Source organism: Gallus gallus, chromosome 4 (assembly GCF_016699485.2).
Source record: "Gallus gallus isolate bGalGal1 chromosome 4, bGalGal1.mat.broiler.GRCg7b, whole genome shotgun sequence".
Taxonomy (NCBI): domain Eukaryota; kingdom Metazoa; phylum Chordata; class Aves; order Galliformes; family Phasianidae; genus Gallus; species Gallus gallus.
This window is the reverse complement of record NC_052535.1, coordinates 56176072-56200165: the sequence shown is the minus strand read 5'-3', so window position 1 is coordinate 56200165 and position 24094 is coordinate 56176072. Positions and strand designations below refer to the sequence as shown.

The window sequence follows — 24094 nt, the reverse complement described above, 5'->3', positions numbered from 1 at the left end:
TAGGAAACACCCCTCTGAGAAAGTGGTCAGGCACTGGAATGGGCTGCCTGAGGGACATGATTTAGCAGGAAATATTGGTGACAGGTGTATGGTTGGTCTGGATGATCTTAGAGGTCTTTTCCAACCTTGATTCTATGATTCCATTTGTTGTAGTTTCTGTGGAAATGCATAGGAGGCATTACTTTTGGAGCGACATTGTCTACATAGCAGAGGTTTAACGTGGAAGAAAAGAAAGAGAAAGGACACAAGAAGGCCAGAGAAGATTTGCAATACTACAGGCAGACAACTGGATGGAGGCGGGAAAGCATAAAGGCAGGCATGTCCAATCTGTAGCCCAGCACAGCTCGTACTGTGGCCCATCCCCTGCTGCCGCGTCATCATGGTGGCAGCTCTGCCCAGCCCCAGGACACGGGGAAGGCACAGTGCAGTGCTGACTCCTCCTGCAGCAGCAGCACACACTCAGTCACAACAAACCCCATGTGTATTACATGTGTCCTGCACTTCCCCTTGCTGAGAAAAACACAGTGATTGCCAATAGTAAAATTTGAACTTGCCTAATGGAATCTTAAAAGAAAACAGAACCCAAAAAAGGAAGAAACATGGATAAAGGAACGGGGTTCAATGAAAAAGGTACAGATGAGTATTTCTTTGTCAAGACAATTAACATGGCACTGTTTAATTTGCAAGGAAATCACATCAGTTTTCAAAGATTACAATTTGAAAAGACATTATGTGCAGAAACATACTGCCAAATTTGATGAATCTCAAGGAATGCTTTGTGAAGACAGAACAGCAGAACTGAAGAAAAGTCTGTGACCTCAACATAATCTTTAAAAAAAAAAACATTAAATGAGCTTTATTATAAAGCTAGTTGCATGCTAACTAATCTGACTGCCAAAACATCAAAACCATTTACTGATAGTGAGTTTGTTAAGCAATGTATGGAAAGCAAGGTAGATACAACGTGTGCCCATAAAAAAAAGTAACTTTTCTAGAATCAATTTGTCTCACAAGACTATAGCCAGGCAAACTGAAGAAATAGGAAATATACTGAAAGAAATTTGGAGAGTAAAGCTGCTGATTTCAAATTTTTTGATTTGGAGATAGATGGAAGTACTGATATACTGATACTACAGATATGGCTCAACTTGCCATTTTCATTAGAGGTTCTGATAATGTATATAATGTCCCTGAAGAAATGGTATCATTGGTGTCATTGAAAGTCACAACTAAATCTCTTGATTTGTTTGAAGCAGTAAAAAAAATACATTATAGTGATTTTCTTTTAACGTTGTCAATATATCTGGTGTAGCTACTGATGGCACCTTGGTGATAGTCGGTAAAAAAGAAGAGGGACTTAGTAAAATTAACAGAAGATGATGTGATTACTGCCAGCAACTCACAACTGATGAAGTATCACTGCATCATACATCACAAAAAATTATGTGCAAAAGCATTAAAAATGGGCGTCTTGCAAACTGTCATAAAAGCCATGAATTTCATAAACTTCAAGGGGCTGAATCATCATCAATTCCAGAAGTTCCTTAAAGGTATCGATGCTGATTAAGGGGACATCATATACTTTTCTAAAGGAAGGTGGCTTTTGGGGTAAAACACTAAAAATACTTTATGATTTGTAAAATTAAATCAAGTACATTGTGGAATCAAAAGGAAAATTTGTGCAAGAATGTGAAGATTTTGGTGGACTTGACTGCTTACTTGAATGATTTAAACATGTGTCTTCAAGTTGAAAATCAACTTATCAGTGCTATGATTCATACCATAAAAGCATTTGAAATGAAACTTAAATTATGGCAAGCTCAAGTTATAGGAAATAATTTCATGCATTTTTGATGCTTTGGCTAAACACAGTCTTGCAAACAGAGAAAAGTATGCACTCTTGCTTTCCACTTTGATACAGGAATTTGATAATAGGATTCAAGATTTCAAAAAAAAAATCATTTTTTTAAAATATATTTGCAACTGAATGTAAATACATCAGCTGTAAATTTTCTGATAGAACGTACAGAGTTGCAATGGGACATTCAACTTCAAGAAAAGTTTGGTCATGTCTCTTCACCAGAATTTCTTAAGACCTATCTTAACAGAGAAAAATATCCCTCACTTCACAATCACACCTCATCCATATCATTTTTTGGCACTATGTACATTTGCGAACAGTTATTTTCAAGGATGAAGCACAAGAAGAGTAATATTTCATCAAAAATCTCCACTGAACACCTTGACAACTCACTAAGAATTGCAACCACTTTCACTGAACTAGACATTGATGCATTAGTTTCATAATAACAGGGTGAAATATCCCACTGGTTTTATGTTTTTGTTGCCTTGTTTTTTATGTTTTAATTAAAAAATGCATTAAAAAAATTGGTAATATATGTAAGTATAACTATATTATACATTTTATATGCAGCCCAAGACAATTTCTGTTCTCCATTTTCTGTTCTTTTTTTAAATCTAATAAACTTTGCTTGTTTTGAATTCTGTGAGAACTATGCTGTTTGATGTACAGTGGCATTTTGATGCAACTACACTTCTTATTTAATATGCAGTAGTAATTCCCTAAATAATGTACTTAAACTTAGGTTAATACAGGTCAAAGATCAGTTATGCTTTCTCATAGCATGATGAGATAATTAGACAAAACCAAAATGCACAGCTTCTTTGGCATTATAAGCTATATGTATTATGGCCATACTAAGTTCTACAACTCATTTTTGCATATTCAGATTGTTAATTAAAGAATCACTGATTTCAGCTATCCTATCTACAAAGTAAATGCTACCCGAAATACAAGACTCTAATATTTGCACGCAGTACTTACATACTAGTAATAGATTAGTGCTAATGAAAACAGATAACAAAAAACACCTTGACAAGGTAATTATTACACTCACTGCACAGTTTTAAAACAGATGGGACAAAATGAAATCTGCAATGAACTATATGGGAGCATATAGGGTAGAATGGCCGCTTCTACAAAGTGTTATGCTTTACATCAAATTCATTTACAAGATGCAAAGTAAAAGCTTACTCACACTATCAGTGAATTGCATCAAAGATTGCAAGGAGAGGAAGTATCCTGCAAGAATAATGAAATCACCAGTCCAGTTTTGCATTTTCTAGGCCATAGAAGCAATCCTTTACTTCAGTTGTAACAACCATGGTTTAAACTGGTACTTTTTATAATAAAACTGCTTAATTATTCTCTCTCTTTAAAATATCATCACGCCATACTTAGTCTTAAGGCATGTGAGAGTTTGTCTTACAAATGACAAAAATAACAAGATACAAGAAGAAAACTCAAAAATCACAGTGAAATTCTGTTAACTGTTTCAGCTTCTTTTTCTAAGGCATGTGGTAACAGCTGAGTGAAAAATTATAGACAGACCTCACTATGCTGTCTGAGAATATGGCAATGATTTTCTATGACATAAAATATGTCAGTAAATGAAGAATTACTTAGGAAAAATAAATTCAAATTCAGTGTTTTTAAAACAACTGAGAAGTGAAGAAAGAACTCAAAAGGTGCAGAGCCATTTTCCCAAAACCTAAACATGAGAAAGGCTGCATATCATAGCAGAAAGGTTGGTAGCTTTTAGATTCTTTGCTCAGAATATAGGTGAAGTAAACCTACTGGAGATATGACTGTGGACCTACTCTCTAAATGTAACCTTCACTCCTGGAGGATGCTAATGTCATAAGGCATTGTCATTTATAAAAACATACAGCCCCTGTTTTGGCAAGTGAGTAGGTATATGACTAATGCAAAGGCAGTTCAAGCAAAATATTAGGAAGAACAGTTATAAAAAGATCAAGTAATAGGAAAAGAACAAAAGAGAACATAATCTAACATTGACTAGAATTATTTCCGCAGCACTGCTGTGTTATGTATGTTAACTTCATATGTGTTATCAATTTCTAAGACGTTTCACTTTTTTGTACCCCACTTAATCACATGGCTGGGATAACCTTTCATAATTAATAATTATAATAATTTTAATTTTAATACAGTACAGTCCTTACCAAGGTGACGTTGGCCTGATAAATCTGAAGAGCACAGTACAGGGGATCTATCTAATCCAGATTTCTGGATTTCTTACCAGAACAGACCCAACAAAGAGCAATCAGAGGAAAGTATGCAGCTACTAATACTAATAACAATACTATTTAGCTAGTAATACTATTATATACTCTGAAAATAATCACAATTTGCAAAAAGAGGAAGAGACTACCAATTTAATCTGTGTTGTATACTGCACCAGATATTGCTCAGCTTCATATCATGAACTGTCATCCCAGAAACAGAGAAGAATACAAATGACACAAAATGTTTTAAAAAATCATTCTTTCCACACTAACATTTGAAAACTATTTGCTGATATTTTCCCTTGTAATTTATTGCACACAAAAAAAAGCCAAGAGGCTTATTTCTATGAGGGAAAAAAATGAATGTTTTGAATGAAATAATGACAAATTGAATCTTAGATCTACACAAAATACATTTAGATCCTCCAAAGACAAGGCATGCATTTAGGAGCTTTATCTTTCAAGAACTTAATCAAAAATTAGCCCACATAAGATCAGAGTTCATCCTTTAGCCCACCTCTTGTAGCTCAAAATATTTTAAACAATGATTTTGAACAAGACACTTGAGATGTCACCTTGTGAGTAACATCTCCTTCCTAGTGCCTGCTGATTTCAATGATTCATTCTGATTCAACAATTCATCATGAGTGGATGGTTTGCAACAGTTTTTAAGGTTACTGACTGCCCTCTACTTTGCCAAAACCCTGCAAGTCTATTGCTTGCCTAATGAAAAAGTAATTTATTAGGTATGTAGGCAAATTTCTGAAAAATCATCCCAGCAATTCCATTTTATTATGCTGACAAATAAAAGGAATGCATCTACTATTTAAATCTTCATCATACAGTGATGATAACTTGTCAGATGCAGTGAATAGTCTCCTTTTATCTATGTGAGGTGAGTTATTTCTAAATACACTCTCTAATATTTACATCGTGGCATATGTTGGCAAATGATTTTTTTTTTAATGACAAACCATCTACAGACTCAGAACAAATCTGTATTATGGTCACTGTAGTTACAAGATACTGCACTAGTTTCACAACAGATTAAATTAATCATGGAATCTCGCTGCTGCCTCAAGAAATAATCATGTTTAAAGACCTCATAACTGAGACATTAATAAGCTTTGCCACTGTCAACATTTTTATTTAAATTGTACTTCCAGCTAATTACTCAGCCGATAGAGACAGAGAAATCTTTCACTTTCCACTATTTTTTTAAAATGGAAAGTCAACAATGATCATCAGTTCTCTTTCTCCTTCCTTTTAAATATTTTAATAAGTTTTAAAAGCAGTAAGTGTTGTGCTAATAATAATAATCCTCAATTATTCTATGTCATGTGGCATTTGCTTATTTTACTTTTAGGAAAGCTATGCTACCTTTAAAATTATATTTGTAAGTACTTCAAGTACTTATTGAGATGCATTATTTTCCAGGATTTACTTTCACCTAGATGACAGCCCTTCCTCAGCACACCAGATTTATCTAATCTCTTTCTGGTGCCTGTGATAGCAGATGAAAATCTACCAAGTTTACAAGCTAAGAAATCAGTATTTTTCTATTCCATAGTTACATGTGTGCAATTATAATTGCTACTTTACAACAAATACAGAGTAAATTCAGTTCTGTAACACACAGAGTAGTCTATTTCAGTTCCCACTTTCTTACCACCGTGCTGTCACAAAACAAGAGTTCTACTGGCCTGTAGTTCCCTGGGCCTTCCCTTCTGTTTTTCTTAAAAATGGGAGTGACGTTTTCCTTTTTCCAGTCAACAAGGACTGACAGCCATGACTTTTCAAATATGATGGAGAACCATTTATGGCCTCTTTAAAAAACATATTAAACTGGACATTCTTAACACTTAGTGGAGGACAACATATGAAGTTATAGGGATGTTATAGTTTCTTCAGTCTTTAAAATTAGTTATTTAACTAACTGAAATAAGATATTTATAGGGACAAAGTTATTTTGAAGGATCAGAATGAAAAAAATATTAGCAAGTCTGCAGCATATTCAGATACCGGATTAACTTTTGGTGTTTTGCCTACTAGTATTTTGGCAAGCTCTAAATGTAAGTCATATAACAAATCTGCTAGTAGGCTAACTACCAAATGTAGTAGCATCACCAAGTAGATTTACCAGAGTAGTTTCACCTGATACTTTACCTTCTTCATAGCTAAGCAGCTGATTATTGTTAAGTTTTACTATTTTTGATTCCTTAAACTGTATTTTATCTGCACCATTTTATAGGGGCTTTTTTGGAGAAATTTATTTTGTGGAACAAAGTGACAAAGAAACGTGCTTGTTTCTGAAGTCACAGAATCAACAGAATACCAGATTTCCCACTTTCTTAATGTCATAATATACATTGTGCCATTTCTACACCACATCTAAATTGTTACCAATATTTAGTAGTAAAATTAGTATGAACATCTACATTTGAACATGAACAGTGTCTTTCACATCATTAACTACTCAATGAAGCATAAAATGTGAGGCGGCTAGAATTTGGATCTGAAAATTTTGGGGACACAATGGGATTTTCTGGGGATATACAATGCAGATGGAACAAAGCCTTACGGCAAGAGTTACTGATAGTTTAAATATTATGCAAACCTATGCCTTTCCTATTAATTTCTCCCATCTTGAAGGTTTTGTGCAGTTTCCACTATCAGCATTTGTAGTTCAACTTTGAATAGTCACCTTACCTTACAGTACAAGAACAGCCTCTTCTACCCTCTGTGCAAGAAAATGTCTATAACATAGTCTGTCACACTGATACACCATTAACTTCCTCTTCTGTCATGAGACAGTGAAAATCTTATTTAGAAATGTTTTTACAACTTCAGAAAAAAATAATTTAATTCACTTGTCCAAATAGTGATCTAGAGAGGAGCTCTTCCATTGTGCAGCAGTGCTCTGCTGTCAGTATCAACAGGGTTCCAGGTTGCCAGTACCTAACTACCCTGCTTCTCACTAAGAATAAAACTAGTATTTTAGCATCAGTTGTTAACACTTGTGACTCGAGACAGTCACAAGTCTCATCACCGCTGGAACCGATTCCTCTCTTACTTGCATTAGAAGCACTTAGTTAAAATCCCCCTCAAGTGCAAAATAAGGCTCAGGTCAATTACACACAGCTTGTATTTTAAAGGACCCATTTAGACCTCACCTTTACAAGCCCATATGTCAATTCCTATTATCTTCACAATATACAAGACCAGAATCTGGCAAGCAGAGTGCATGTTCTTATGAAATCATTCCCCATTTCAACTTGTAAGTTACTTCCCTGCTAAAGAATTTCTGAATGCATTTATACACAGGAAATTCATCTACCCAGGCCTCTTCTGTTCTACCAGCATGTAATCAACTAATATTTTACCATTTCCTCTCCTATTTAAACTGTTCAAACTCTGAAGATTTCCTTAACAGCTCACTGGTCACAAATCATCACAGATCTCTTCTTAAGAAGACCATGAAACTTTTCCATTGCTGTGGATTAAGGCTGGTAAAATGTAACAACTGTCCCGGAGCTTAAAAGTTTGCTTTATCAATGTTGATGCTAAAGAAAGTAACTTGATGGCATTCATAAACATAACAGGTAATTAATTAATTTTGAAACCCCATCCAGGATTCATGCCAGAGTTGAAGAGTAACATCTAAGGTCAATAATACTGCAGAGATAACCTCTGCAATGTATAATTTTCTGAAATGAATATCTATTCAGACTGTTACTATAGTAACTTTTTTTTTTTTCCCCCAAACAATAAAACCTGGCCAAGAAATGAATTAGTTAAAAAATAACAATTCACTTCCATAAGTCTGAAGAAACAATCATTCCTGGATTGGATACATCACAAAAAATTGAATTTTTTGTGCTACTCTCAGTTCCTGGGGGAGGGAAGAGAAAGAGAGACAAAAGAGATCATCTGAAAAGATGACTCTCAACTTACACAGTGAAGAGGAAGGAGTGGAGTGGGAGAACTCAGACTCAAATGAATGACTCTGTGAGTTTTTATTTTTCGTGGACTTGCCCGCTGAATTGATGGAAAGAAACACAACATATGAGCAAACAAAGATGAAGAGGTAGAGTGTGATCAGAATCCTCATCAGACACTGGCAGCAGGAGAGGCCGCTGGGGCACGGCAAGGATGGTGACCACTGAGATGAAGAAGCAATGGAAGAAGAGTGGTGGTGGGTGGAATATAAACTCTCCATGTCACCCTCCTTTGTGAGAGCTGTATGAGGGTCAAGCAGATGTAAAGGAAAATAAAAGGCCAAGAAAAAAAAAAGCAGTAATAATTTAATTACATGCAACAAGAAGTCATAAAACTTTTGAGCACACAAACAACGTTTATGATGCACTTCTAGGAGGAAGTGAGGATTTCAAAGAATAGTAAGGGTCGTAGCCATAAGTGACTCTGTTCAGATGCCAGCACAGATTTAGCCTTCTGTCTAGAACTGGGATATACATGGTTATGAAAGAACTTAAAAAATAATAATTCTTAGAATTTTAAAGGTTTTTCTCACAAAAGCATGTTCCAAGTAGTTTACATTCACTTCTTTCCCTAGTTCAAAAACAACATGAAAATGCTAACACACATGCACAAAAGAGGTGTAAAATGAAATAAATTGGCAAAATATATGAGATTACATACTTCTAAATGGTTAATGTTTTGAAGGTATGTACCTTATAGATTTTTCAAGTGGTGCAGATTAGCCAGAATTTATCTAATCTGTAAGTGCTCTACCCCTCAGCAATTCTGTCCACTGGAAATCGTCTACCATAAAAGTACTTCCACAAATTCACCAGCAGTGGCAAAATAAAACCAAGGGAAATCTACATTTCCTGACAAAGATAAATTAAACAACTCAGCCTTGCATAAGTTTCAGAGCATTGTTGGCAAAAGTAATGAGGGTATTCTACAGCCCTACTGAAAAAGACATATCAATCTTCTATCAAAAAGATGCAGGCAAAGGATTCCAGTCTCATTAACACAGGAAGTAGAAATCCTGAAAGAAATCCTGAAAGAAAGCACTGACTACGGCCCATTTTTCAGTATGCTTTTTCTGTCCAATCCTATCCTATATTAATCCTATATTAAGGATCACTGTCATGCATATAAGCATGAATAAGGAACTTGAACTATAAATTCAAATAATTTCAGTTTCAAATTACAGAATGTCAGGGATTGGAAGGGACCTTGAAAGATCACCCAGTCCAATCCCCCTGCTAAAGCAGGAACACCTAAGATCAGGTCACACTGGAACACTTTCTGGCAGGTCTTGAATGTCTCCAGAAAAGGAGACCCCACAACCTCTCTGGGCAGCTTGTTCCAGTCTCTGTCACCCTCACCGTGAAGTTTTTTCTCATACTTATGTGGAAACTCCTTGAATTTATTAAAACTCACCAATACTTGACAAATACTGTTTCTAGTAAAAGAAATGTTTTGTTTCTGAAGACGTAAATACAGATGTAAGAAAAAGGTACAGACATGAAGATGCTCAATATTATTTGAAATAAAACCTGTGTGAAGTTAAAATGAAAATCAAGCCTGAATACAGTCCTCAGGGTAAGGATACCTGCTTTCAAATACAAAAAACAGTGATATTCTGACTTGAGAGAATACTGTATACATTCCCTGAAAATTGAGAGAGAGAAGAATCTGCCCTTGAAGACAAATTTATAACATTTTATTTTTCTAAATTGCTTTCTTTTTTTTTTTTTTTTAATCGTAACATGTCTAGTACTTCGCATGGACATGCGTATGCACACACACTCCCACAGGGTACAGAAAAATGTAACAGTCCTATATTGTATGCCACACAGGCTCACATGATCCACACTACTTTAATGCTGTTCTGAAAGACTCAATTCAATTAAAAAAAAAAAAAATAAGAAAAGCACTTGATATAGAACTGAATATTTTAAATGTTCACGGACCGGTACCATGTACAAAGGGAGGAACCTTGCAAGTGTTTGTGCTGCCTATGCAGACTATTAGAAAAATAAGAGAAATAAAGTACATAGATTGCATAACTGAAGTAAAGAAGAGCCATTCTCTGTGAATTGTAGGCCACATTGCAGTACCAAATTAATTTTAATTTTCAACTACAAAGGGGGGCATCCCCGTTACACTTTTCCTTCACTGGAAGGAGAAAGCCTCTTTCTTTGTTGTATTCCACACTGTGGAGAAAAGCAAAATGGTTTTTCACTTAAGGCAGGGAACATTCCCTCTAGATGTTATGTCTAGTGACAAGCATCATCTTGAGCATCTATGTAAGGACCCAAAAAATCAGTTATCTGAGACAATTCCCTTTCTTACTTCTGAGATCCCTATCAGTTCTATCTAGCTGCAGCTTTTGTCACTGTTGTCCTAGAAAACCTACATCCAGAAGTCAAGCTTGGTGTAGGACAGTATCTTTCCTCAAAGTCCTGGCTGAAGTATATACCCTGAGCTTCTAACAGGCAAGAGTAACTATTCCCGAATCATTCTAGAAATCAGACCGCTAGCTTTAATTCAAAATAAAACATTCTGAAAAGCAACTTGTCTTTTGAAGGCTACAAAGATTGGAAGTGTCAGAGGAATACTGTAAAGTGAAAAACAAGCAAGCTTGCAAACAATTAATGTCAAGGAGACTAAACTTGTTTTTTTAAATAATAGAAAAATAAGTCCCTATAAAATGAGTACCTGATGTTTGGTGAACAGGGCAGTGGTAAGGCCAAGTATAAGGCCATGGACTCAATGCCAAAACAGCTGCACTGCTGTGTGAGATTACTGCGATTGTTCCAGACGTTACAGGTTACACTGTCATTCTTTGTGAGGAGAAAGCATCTCACCTTCCCATCGAGGCAGACGAAGAACAACAGCATCCTACTCTGTTTTCTCTTTTGCAAGCATAGTAACATCTTTCAGCCTTTTGTAGTTTCCAGAAAAGATACAATGCAACACTCTTTCCAGAGTACAGCCTCAAATTCTCTTACTGGTTCATCTGCTTATTGCTTTTTGTATCACTACTAAGCAGTAATGGATCAGGAACCTAAAATAGTAGAAAACAACTTTACTTCATCTTACACCACTTATTAAGATATAGCAAAAGAGGAGGCCACCTCCAATATCTTGTCTCTCAGACTTGTGATTATTACAAGATCCTTCTTTTCTGTTTTGAAAATAAAGCATATCATAGCCATCCAATCACTCTTAATTGCCATATTATAAAATTAAATATAAGAAATAGGCAAAATATATTCATTGTTGTTGTATTTGTTTGTTTTTTTTTTTCTTAATTGCATTTGAGACATAATTCTGCATGCTACTCTTCAAACAAAATTCTGTAAATAAAAATTCTACAGCTGTATCACCAAGCGGAGGCCCTGTAATTAAGCTATTCATTTAATGGGGTTAGCTGCTAAACTATAGACAGTAGTCTGAAGGAAGCAATACTAAGTGTTATGAGTGAAGGTAAATCACACTGTGTTTTTCTCTGCATCAGCTGCACATACCTGTAGTAGTTCGCCAAGTCAACACTTTGCGTTAACTCAGATCACTATTAGCAGGCTGTTATTTAAAAGTGGGTACTGGCTGTTAACATGCCCAAGATTTTGTTAAAGTGGAAGAGAAATGATTCATTCATTAAAACTCTGGAAACCAAGTGCAATATCACTGACATAACTAGAGCTAAATATAGTTCATACAGTAACGTAAGTCACAATTTACAGCTGTATTGCTAGTATCAGTGGATAAAAATATATCCACCAAAAGAATGCCATTGTCAACTATGCAAAAGTTGACAAATTTATGTCAGTGTGTAACACTGCAGATATTAACTTAAACACCGGCTGAGCTCTTCAGCTTTTCCCAAAGCTGTCCTAATAGTAGCAGCAGAAGCAAGACACTAGGCTGCCATAGGCTTTCTTTGCTCTCCTCTGCAAGCTGCCATAATGTAAATGATCAACAAATCTCACATACACCAAAATCTAAAACCTTCACTTCCAATACTGCACTTCATGCTTCTTATATTTTGTTACACCTCTTCCTCACCATCAACGCAAATGGTATTTATTATATTTTGAATACTAAAGTAATGTTCAGGGTCACTTATTTCATTTTTATAAAGTAGATGAACTAGTGACATGAAAAAGATAATTCTTTGTATGTTAATAAAAAAGTATAAAAAACACAAAGTAAATAACTAATCCATAATATAATATATAAGGATTTGCAAAGGTCATGACAATTCTGAAGACACTCTTCAGTTTTCTAACAATCAACTAATATTTTCCACTAAAGATTACCAGAACAGTAAAGTGGGTGAATGTGAAAGTCAAGAAATATATTTAAAACACAGGCTTTTCATTACTTACACAGTGAAAGCATCCCAATGAAATGTATCTGACCTATGTTGAAATAACAGCTAACAGGCAATTGCAGTTTCTAATTTCTCTGCATGTATTTTTCCTGTGACTGAAGCAAAAATAAATAAAAACTTCATGCACTGGAAAAGGAATTTGACAAGTGAGAGCCTAAAAATCAAAATTTATACTTGTGATAGTTCTTTAAAATTTCCTGAGTAAGTGAAACTGTAAAATCTACAAAACCAAATATTACTGCAGAGGTGGTTTCTGAAATAACTGCAAATAACTGCTTTTCTTATCCTGCTGTACTCTTGGTTGTTGGTCAGCCAATACAACAAAAGGGTATGCAAACTTTTTTGTTCATACCAAAGAATGCGAGAACACTTTTCACATACATTATGAGTCCATTTTTTTAAGAACTGTCAATCTGTTCAATGAAACTTACAGTACATGGGATAACAGCATGACTTCGAGCTTTGGAAGTCTCTCATCATTTTAATACCAAGTATTTCTAGATAGAATTTACACATTTTTGTTTCTGCTCTTTGCACAATTAGAAAATTACTCCCAACCTAAAAGGTGTGTGATCTTAAAATAGCCTAGAAGACATCAGCAAACTACGATAAACAGTAGATACTTTAAACACTGCTTTAAAAATTTAATAACCTAAGTAACCTTTCATTTTATTAACCTCTTCATAAATACTATGTTGCAACTATCCAGATCCTATTGTTTGAATTTTTGACTTCAAAACTCTTACTACTTTTTGAAAAAAGCTTCTATACATCCTGCAGCACACACTGTCATCTAGAAAGGTTGTCCTTTCCTGTTTCTCTAATGAATATTTCCACGTTTGTTTGTTGGTCTTATATTTGTGCAGAAACCATGAGAAATATAAAACAAGTCTAATGTGTCTGTACTTACAGACTTACAGACTTACTCTTCTGTCACTGTGCATTTCCTCATACTCATTAATGGAAGATAACTAAGGGTGTAATAAGGACACATGAAATGTCATGTTTTTCTGAGCGTATCAGAAAGAGAAGAAAACTAGTTAGTAAATACATAATTAAATTCTGGATATAGAAAAAGTTTTGCCCAGGAGATAGCATCTTGGTCTTTATTTTGCTCTTTCCTTATGGTGCACAGGGAAGGGATTAGCACTTTTAATGCTAATAAAAAATGTTAATAATAATATAGATATTAGCATCTATAATGCTAATAATTCCTGACTCTCTGGTAAACAACCTCTGCAGTAACAGAACAGTGGACTTGTATATCCACGAATTCTTTGAATTTCTTTTCTGTTATTGATTCTTCTGAAATATTTGAAACATAAGAACACACTCTGCATAATAAAATATATGCTATATGAACCCCAGATATTATTTGATAGCACATGCAAGGCAAGTGGAATGCAAATCTGCTTGCCTTTAGAAACTGCGAATGTATCATTTCCTGAATAACCAAAGAAATTATTTACTTACAACATGAAGCACACACAATATTGCCATGTAAATGATACTCATTTGAGCTGTCACTCAGACAACGGCATCTCTCAATGAATAAATTATCCTGTATTGTATTCCTTGTTTAACATTTGATTAGCAAACATCACTGAGTCCTAAAACAGTATGCTATCAGTGTATTAACCTGACAATAATGGTATTTCCTCATGAACCATGGATAGCACCTGCACTGCAAACCAGAAATTGAGCACTAGACATTTTTGATACAATTCTAAATACTTTACAACTGGATCTCTTCTAAATTCTAAAATGCTTTCATACTCTTCTGAGACAACTGAAGCACTTGCGTGGATTCAAGCCTGTATTTTAAGGTGTAACTTCCTAACACATTGTTAACAAGGATTCTTAAGGGCACTACACAGCTTACAACATTAAGCAATCCCCATACTGTAATGATTAACTAAGATTTCTCTTTTCTATTCCCTACCTTTTCTTTTTACTACCATCTCTGGCTTGCACTTCACTGTTATGTGTAACACTTTTCCTAGAGGCTGAAAAACAATCATTTCTGTCAACCAGTGAAACACAAACCCAATATCTAGATTGAAAAGAAAATGTTATTAAAATGAGCAATGACATGGTATAACATTTAGTGGGAAAAAAACACAAACAAAACAAAGCCCCCCCCCCCCCCCCCCCCCAACAATTTCTGTGAAGTTACAGAATTAATTATATAGAAAAGTTGTTGGTTTTCCTTTTTTGAAGACTGAAAGAAGATTAAAATAACTGAATGGCCAGAACAAAAGAGGAATATGAAGAAACACTGGCATCTGAACAGAATAAAAATTAAAATAGTGACCTCAGAAAAAAAAAAATCTACAAAAATTAAATATCCAAACCAAATGCAACTTAAGAATGCATGTTAGATTCTCCATCTACTACTACCACTACTAGAATCACTATCTTAGCTAATAAGCATTAATTTTGTGTTCTTCATTTCAAAATGTCCAGTAAAATGACATCTGGGGAACTGAAAACCCAATGATAAGTCTGAAACGTGTCAGAAGTAATGAAGAGTGTAAAGATAATTTCATTTAAAAAACAAAAATAGTATTTTCTCTTATCACTCATTAGGAGTTTTGTGTTTAACAACCTAGTGAAGTACATTCACATAACCCATGTTACTGCTTCTCCAGACATTTTAAGCTTAAGATCATACCTTTCACATCTTCATCTTCAATGGTTGTATTGGAACTCTCTGTGGACTCCTGTTGAGAAGTAAATATAAGCAGAATGTATAAAAGAAGCTAAGACTTTTTTTGTGAGCCTTTGAAAATTACAGTTAGTTACAGATATCATGCAAAGCCTGGAAGCAGAATGGGATGTAGTTCACAGACAAATGGTCACACACCGATTGAGACAATTTCACCTTAACCTGATGTCAAACATTGTCTTTGACTACAAAAAGGAACATAATAAATACATTTCCTGCTGACTAGTGCTTTTATTTCACAGGAATGTAAAGGAAACATATTTTTTCTTTAACATCCAGCTATACAATATCCTTCTGAAATGTTAGATGAATTACCTCAGCCAAGTAAGAGGAGAGCTTGCCATTTTAACTGATAAACCAGTGATTAACCATGTAAAGTAAGTCATTTTGTTCCAGTTTTTAAATATGTAGACTTCTTCATGCTGCATATCAGAATTGTTTTTCCACTCACAAGACATATAAAATGTACATTAAAACAAAGTCTGAGAGTGATTTTAAGAAAACTGCATATTTCTGTCGATTTTATATTCTGTTTTTGATTTAAAAAAATCAAAGGAGATAGAGAATTGGTAAATTTACAATAACAACTTTGACAAACAGAAGTATCTTTCAAGCAGCCATTCAGAGAAACAACTCATCTATCAGATAGTTTAATTTAAACCTCCATACTGTTAAAACGGCAAGAATACTGCATCTGAGTCTTTCATGAATTACAAGAAGCATGAAACAATACAAGTGAATTCAACAGGACGCTGTCAAATCTAAGGGGCAAATATTTTTAGAAAGCATGATAGCTTTTAAAGTTGATTTTTTATCTGTACACTTTTTTTGAAAAGTAGAATCAGCATTTTTTTTCTTCTTTTAATTCACAGATCAATAGCAAAAGGGATTAACTGGGCTATTTTATATTGAAAGATGGACACCAGAGATGGAATTCTACATAGCTCTTTAAATGATTTTACAATTAAGTAATCAAATGAGAATTTGACAGTTCCCTTTATTTGCTAGCTCCTCACAAGGCTGAGAAGAAAGAATGTTCCAATAGTTAATGAATTACTTAGACCTTGAAAAACAAAATGTATGTGCATCCATAAATAAAAGTACATGAATCAATTCACACACAAACAAAATCGAACAAGTCACCATGCTTTTCTGGTACTAGCTGGTGTTAGACATTTCACTCTACACAGAGGTATCATGCTCTTTCACTTCAGGTATTAGATATTGATGAGTAAACAAAAACCCCACACAAGTACAAGCTATGAACACCATGCACAAGCTCACACGGCAGATGTAGCCTGTAATATTGAAGCATCCACTCCAGTTGCCATACTATAATGAACAGACTTTCACAAAAATTTAGGAGAAACTCCGAATTAGGTGGTTTGCTTGTCTGCTGTGACATTTTGGGACATTACATATTTTAATTGCTATGATTATATAATAAAGACAAGTAGATGTAGTCACGCCAATATTTTGTTTCCTTCTGGTCTTTAGTGGACTTCAGCAAAAAAGCTTAGATTAGAATTCAAACACAGGCTATTTGTTGTCTTTCAGTTAAAACTTGGGGAGCTGAACAGGCAGTAACATGAAAACAAAAGCTCGAAGTTCTACAGAGTTTCAGAAAAGAACAGAGTATACAAGCACAATACACACCATCAGCACTGTCATGCTTGAAAATGTCTGCATGCGTTATTTTTTCACTCAGATTCAATCCTTCTCTCATAAAGAAATCACAAGTAGTTAGACTAGATGGACGAAATGACAATTCTTTATGTCAGCACTGTAAACAGTGACATTTTTGTTGAAGAAAAAGTTCTTTGCAGGAACCCTACGAACATATGTTATGTGCAAATGATGATATTTCCTGGCCCTTTTCAAGTCCATGCATGGAAAAAAAGACAAAAACAAAAACAAAAAATAAAACACGTTTTAGGAATCAGCTACCAAACACAAATGCCACGATACACACACACAGAAAAGAAAGAAAGCAGCAGGAAGAAAAAAAAATGAATAAAAAGTAAGACCTCTTTGTCACTTGAAATGTTAATTTGTTTTGAAAGTGCTCAGTGATGTTATGGAAGAAAACAAAGACCTGCACAAAAGGCACATCACAACATGATATATAGGCATGCTGAGAAAAAAACAGATGGGATAAACTGAAGTTGTATTTTTATCTAAGGTGACAACTGCACGTGAAACTTGTTGGTATAATCACACCCCACTCTGAGAACAACGTTCTTTTTTTTCCTCTTAACTTAGAATGGAGAATTTTCAGCTGAAATAAGTAGCACCTAATGCTCCCCGAGCCTGGCTGCAGAGGGTGCAGAGCTCTGCCAATTGTTACTGACTCCCCTATGAGTTTCAGAAGCGCAGCAACCAGCAGAACGCACGCAGCAGATGGACACAGATGAAACAGGATCAAGAGACACCAGATGTAATAAATGCAGGAATGAGACTTTCTTCTGTAAATTCCTGGAAAACCCTTTTCGCCCTATTCTGCTGTGGAACAGTGAATGAATTGTGGGATTGGAAAGGCAAGATGGAGCTGATTCTTTCTGAATACCTTATTTCCATCAGGGTTGTGGATAACTGTAGTTTGGGGCTCCTGAGCAAGAACAAAATAAAGAGAAAAAGAGTTCTCATTGGTAAACACATTCTCAGTGTGAGGGATGCAAGAAGAGCCATCTCAGAAATGCCGAACAGTGACAAGAGCTAAAACAACCGTTAACTGTTGCCAGAGGATGAAACCGGATGCCTCTAGTACAGACTTCCTCAGCAGCAAGCCAGCAAAAAAAGACCATCTCACCTAATGCAGCAGCATGCAGAGACCTTATTCATGACCAATGCAAGCAGGGCTTTGAAGCTCCTGAGACCTGCAGAGGCTTTACATTTTTTTCCCTTTTTTTTTTTTTTCCCCCACAAGGTCACACTAAACACTTTGCTCCTTTTCTTGTCTAAGTCAGGCCACACAAGAAGGCCAGGAATGACCTCTTTACTTAAAGTATGCTTGCCTGTATTAGTATTAACACAACAGTGATGAAATAAAAATACAGATGGATTGATGAAGATTGTAGGAGCTAAGTGCCTCCAAACACTACAGTGTTTAGGAAAATGTACCAATTGTTACCAATTGCTGCCCAGGCAGAGCTGCACACACAGTAAATGAAAGAGATCTTTGCATCACTTTCAAGTAAAATTTCCCCAAATCCTTTTCTCTTAAAAAAAAAAAGAAGATTAAATAATGTTTGAGCAGCAGCGGGTCAGCATACTTTCTGCACGGACCACTGTACGTGGCCACGTCTGAGAACCTACAGACATGTAGGTACCTACTCATGTATGAAACCTGCCAAGTGGCCCTTAAAATTACTTAGCAATGTATGCTTCAGTTCTAGGGGCACAAAAAAATTAAAGATGAAAAATCTCTATCGTGTGAATTTTTCATGTTTCCAAAGTGATGCATGCAGGCATATGGGAAAGCTCACTAAATTAGCTACTCATACATCAACACTTATATTTGTGACCCTTGTGACACGTGCATGCCGAAGAAACAGGAGCTTGCAATAGAAACCGTTACGAACAGCACTGATTAGTAATACGTTCCTAGCAGTGCTTGTTAATGAGTAATGTCTCCTGCAGATTTAAATGCAAGAGAAATAAGCTATAAAGTTTAGGACTGCAGGCCTCTAGATTCCAGGGAAGACTTGCAAAGTCCTGCTGAGTTTCAGGAAATATGGAATGAAAATTTGAATAAGGTCTAGTTTATGGTTGCCTAGCAATAATCCTGTTACTGTCCTTGACATCAGTACTTACACTAAGGCAAAAGCAGAGAAAATACATTTTTTTTTTTTTTTGGCAGAAGGTTAGCATTAAAAAGAATCAAACAATCATCAGGCAAAATGCTAAGAGCAACGTAAAAGAGCATTCTACTCACTTTCTGGCAGAGCATGCAAAAAATTCAACTACAGTTACAAATGCTACAATTGCATCCAGCTTCCACATAATGTTTTCTATTAATAAACACGCTGCAACAATGGACTTCCTCACACACACAAAAAAAATCACCATAATTCAAACAAAAGGATTTTTCAAAACCTGTTCTTAGAAAGCAAGCAGGGTAAATGCATGAGAAAGCAAAAAAGAAGGAAGAACAAACAGAAGACAGTCAAAAACTTCAAGATAGCATGAGAAGGAAGATTCCAGGTATACCAGCGCAGGGGTAGGAATATTTTCCTTGGGGCTGGTTACCACGTTCGTTTTGTTGTTTATCTGTAGGTATGCAGAAAATAGAAACAGACAGGCCTTAGAACTCTTGGTAGACACCGTATCTATATCTCTCTGTATAGAACATCTATATACAGATATAGATATCTATATATAGATATAGATATGGAAATAAAGAATCACAGAAAGATGAACTTATGAACTTGAAAGAACACTAACAATAGATCTTATAGCTAGCTGCAACCCCTCCAAAAAAATTAGCTAAGACTTTTCAGATGCACTATATGAAGTTCTGTATATGGTCTAGAAGATTTTGTCTGTGACACTTAAAAGAACAGAGAGCCTTTACATAGCATTTAAAAACATACAAGGAGAGAAAAGAATTAATATGGGTTTGAGAAGAGTACTAATTCGCCATTATGACTTCATATCATGCAACAGTATTAAATAATTGTGCTCTAATTGACTTTTTTTTTTCTTAATTACTAATCACTACCATAAATAATATTTGATTCTTCATATCTGGATGCTGGAAAGAGACAAGTGTCCCTTTAACTTTTGTTGGTGTCATTTTCTACAAAATAATTGCCAGCTGTGATCTTTGTTATCAAGGTTCCTGCAGTAACCGAACAGCAGCCTCTGAATTTTGGTTACACAAACTGAAACGTAAAGTTTCACACTACAGTATGTAGTCTTTTAAGCCACAAATCACTGCAGATCTGCTTAACTTACATCTAGGTCATCACGTTAATTCTTAAGCTTAACGCAGCATCACCTTTACAAGACTTTTCACTTCTACTTACATAAACTTCCAGTGATGTTAGCAGTAATTGTAAAGTTATCTGATTCTTTAAATCCATTTTTTAAAATTCAGCTTTCATAAATATCATGGTATGAAGAGAACAGAAACATTGAAAATCATGTACCAAGCCACTTTTTACATGCACTAGAAAGCAAGATTTAATTATAGGTAAAATTAGTTTGAAATATGTCACTTTTTCTTTCACAATTATTAGGAAAAATTTTCATGTATGCTTCCATCATGTCTAATTTTAATGAGAGCAGTCCAAAGCAGCATGCAGAATTGGGTGCATAAACAAAGAGTCTCCAATGACTTAAATCCAAAAAATATCTACTGAACCTTTCTGAACCTTTTTATCGTAGTGCTTAATAATAAATGTGCAAAACAAATAAATAAAAGTACAAAATTGTTTCCTTGATGAACTGCTGTATAATTAACTTCATCATTTAAAAGAAAAAGCTCTAGTAAACTTCTAAGGTATTTTTTCTTCCAAAAGAAGAAAAAAATGGTTTTATTTCTAAAACCAATTAGCAAATGAAGATGTGCTAAGTAATATATATGAAAAAGCATAAAAAAAAGAGGAAGTCCTAGAATAGGACTGAATAAAGAGAGCCATAACATCTGATTTCTAATTTAAACTTCCCAGTGACTCTGTAGCCTCAGATGAAATACTCCACTTCTCAGCAGCGCAGTGCAGTGCAGTGCTTCTGTCTGTGCCAATGCTTGGGTTAATTCAAGCCACTGCAAGTTAGCACTGCTGGCAAAATTCACTGAAATCTACTAATGTCCCCGACAGTTTTTTACTATTATTTTACTTTGGTACAGGTGTGGCAGATGATTTATTGATAGTATGAATTATGCCTGCAGCTAAACTGAAGTCTCACATTGGACATGTCTAGATTACAGAAATGTCAGCAGGGTTTGCATTACCCAATACAGACCGCAAATTTCCTCACCGTAACAAAGGCTGACTTTGAAGAATATCAAATAGCCTAGTTAGTTAATGCCAGGGAGTGCTGTTTTGATACTACATGTTATTTAATAATATTTGTGATAGGGCCCACTTCCCCATACAGGACAAAAATAATTTTCCTTGATTTAAAATCAAAGTTCACACTGCTTTACAGTAGAAGGACAAGCAACCGATTTTTCTTTTTAAATAATGGTCTTTCTCCAGAAACTGTCATTAAGAGAAAATGTAAGTCATTATTCATCTCCAAGTGTTTACTTTATGTGCCAAGTTAGCTTAGTTATTGCCAAGTAAGTTTCGTTTATCTATTCACTCTTTCAAACTTTCGGTGGTATTTCAGCCATAAGTTGCAGGGGTGTCTGAACTCAAGACAGGGAGAGAAAAATACCTTGGTGCATAGTTTCACTCACAGGGAGAGATGCATAGTAGTGAGTATTTCATACATTATTAACTTGCCAAGATATTTATGGGGCTGTGAGACTGGTAAAACCTGAACTCCTTACTCAGGAAAAACTTAAAAAAAAAAAAAAAACACCCCACTACTCCAATAAATGAAAGTTCTCTACAGGAAAATTATGCAATAGTGAGTATACATAGAACGTTGCTTGATGGCATACTGATCTTCTAAAACAAGAGAAAAATTGTGTATTAAGTTGTATAATTAACAGTTCTTATTTGGCAACAGCGTAGTCCTTAAAAGACTACGAACAAAAAGCACTTAACAAAAGGTACAGATGCGCATAAAGTAAAAACATGAGAAAAGAAACAACTTCACCAGATTTCATACAGTCCTATTCAGTAGTAGCTTAATAAAAATAAAATAAAATAAAAAGTGATATGCCAAACGAATGCTTGCTGTTGAATATATAATGAAAACGGGTTAATCAAGTCCCAATTCCAATTTTGCCTGAGTAAGGAGAGCAGGCTTGGGTCCATACTCCCTTGGTGAAAGTCCTATAAAAATAAACAATATCCATTACAGCTACTGCTGAAAACTGCAGGAAATATAGTCAGAACTTCTTAAAACATAACAAGAATAGAGCATTCATTATCAAAAGCAGAAAGAGATAGCAACTAAAAGTTAATTATTCTGGATACACAGAACTTTGAAACTGAGAGAGAAAACAGCAACAAGCCTTATACTTTCTCTCTCATAGAATATATACTTGTGCTTATTTGTTCCATCTATTAACACACATTGTGCATTTTGTACTTATTTGGAAATGATTCCAAAAGGAACAAAAGTTTTGCAAATGAAAAGTTCAATTATACTCATGTTGTTATCTTTTATTCGTTGTGAAGAAGGAAAACTAGCGCACCACTTGTCAAGTGCCACCCTTTTAGGTCTGATCGCAGTGCAGGCTGGACGTACGTAAATATGCCAACAGCTGAGCATGACTGCAGAATAATTACACATCTTTGGTCAAAATGTTACAAAAATATTTTAAGAAACCAGATCTGCAGCTTGGGGCTTAATCTTTCCAATGGTACTTCTGCAATGAAAAGATAAAACCCACTTCACATTTGGGATACTAGAAATATCTTCACCGCATGTTTCCAGTAATTCTCATTTGGGCACTGTTACCACTGATCCTCTGTAATTGAGACTCTTCACTCACTCGAAGAGCAGTCTGTTTACCTACATAACTGCATGCCTGCTCAGACCAGACCAGCACTTTTTGCTTTTCAAGGAGAGTTGCACATTCCAGTGCAAGGTGTGGATGAGGAGCATTTGCCTTATCTCTACCTGCGGCAGCAGCACAAGATGCCTGGGATATCATGGCAGATGATCACAAACTTCACAAAATTCAGATTCAAAACCATAACAAACAGGAATACAACAGGTTGTTGTGTGCGATCGCAGAGGCCAAATGAATCCATGGCTATACAGTAGGCTGAGGAGAAAGAAGAGAGACTGACTGCCAGCTGGGATGTCTTGTAACAAAACTCTGAGCCGTGAAGGAAGTTAGTTGGGAGACTGTAGTAGAGAAGGGCTGTGAAATTGTTTTTGACTCCTAAGCAATTAGTATGGCATCCTGAACTATAGTTATTAAAGAGGTTCACTGTGCAGAACAATGTAGTTTGAGTTATGTAATTAATACTATTAGCTTTAAATAAAAGGAGATTTTAAAAATTAATGGAAGGCTATTATAGGACTGCTATTCTGTTACTATTTTTATTTACTAAGGATAGCTGCATTGGCCAATGTTACATCTACTTTTTGTTTGTTTTCATATGTCCCCAGGTAAAATAAATAAATAAATAAATAAATAAATAATCTTGCTTGAAAGAACTGCAGAACAATTCAGTGTGGATGGCATATAGCAACTGCAGGCTTAAAATTCACAAGGTTGTACTGTAAACTCTTGCAGCTTCTTGCAGTATGTTAACAAAACTAAATGCAACTGTTTGATTGCTAGGTGTGAATGTTTCACCGGAGGAAAAATCTGTCAGATAAAGATCCTCACCATCATCTGAACACTCGAACTGGACTTCCTTTTCTGAATTGACCAGTCAGAGAGAAAGGAAAAGAAGAAAATGTGACTGGTTGGATTTAAAGTATCAATGCATGGCGTACAGTATATTTCTTTTTTCTTTCTTTTTTTTTTTTTTTAATAGGAAAAGACAGCTTAAGCTGTAGGAAGGAGTAGAAAAGCGCTAGGGAGAATACAGTACCTCAATAAAATAAATGACAAAAATAAGAGTTCCCCAGATGTAAATTTACTCCCTTTGCTCTACATGACCATGCAGGCAAACAGTAGGTACAAAATGTGCTGAAAACCAAATTATCAAGTGTAATTTAGGCAAAATTTTGGCAACAATTGTTTGCAGTATTATAATAAAAATTGAGATAGAATAATACCATTGTAGACCTGTAGGAGGAATGAT

The 24094-nt window shown here is 35.2% G+C and overlaps 1 protein-coding gene across 23 annotated transcripts in view; it reads right to left on the bottom strand.

Annotated features, from left to right (window-relative positions):
* Nucleotides 1–24094, bottom strand: part of CAMK2D (calcium/calmodulin dependent protein kinase II delta) — a 157722-nt gene that overhangs the window by 12945 nt on the left and 120683 nt on the right. For 4 of the 23 annotated variants that reach the window (XM_015276279.4, XM_015276280.4, XM_025149656.3 and 1 more), the window contains exons 14-17: nucleotides 23674–23706; nucleotides 19419–19478; nucleotides 17776–17817; nucleotides 15156–15204 (exon numbers count right to left, since the gene is read on the bottom strand). In XM_015276279.4, coding sequence (XP_015131765.1) covers nucleotides 15156–15204; nucleotides 17776–17817; nucleotides 19419–19478; nucleotides 23674–23706 — 184 coding nt within the window. Of the gene's footprint in view, nucleotides 1–10952; nucleotides 11153–12476; nucleotides 12577–14423; nucleotides 14488–15155; nucleotides 15205–17775; nucleotides 17818–19418; nucleotides 19479–23673; nucleotides 23707–24094 lie in introns of all 23 variants that reach the window. The other 19 variants (XM_015276282.4, XM_015276283.4, XM_025149658.3 and 16 more) reach the window with 7 other exon arrangements.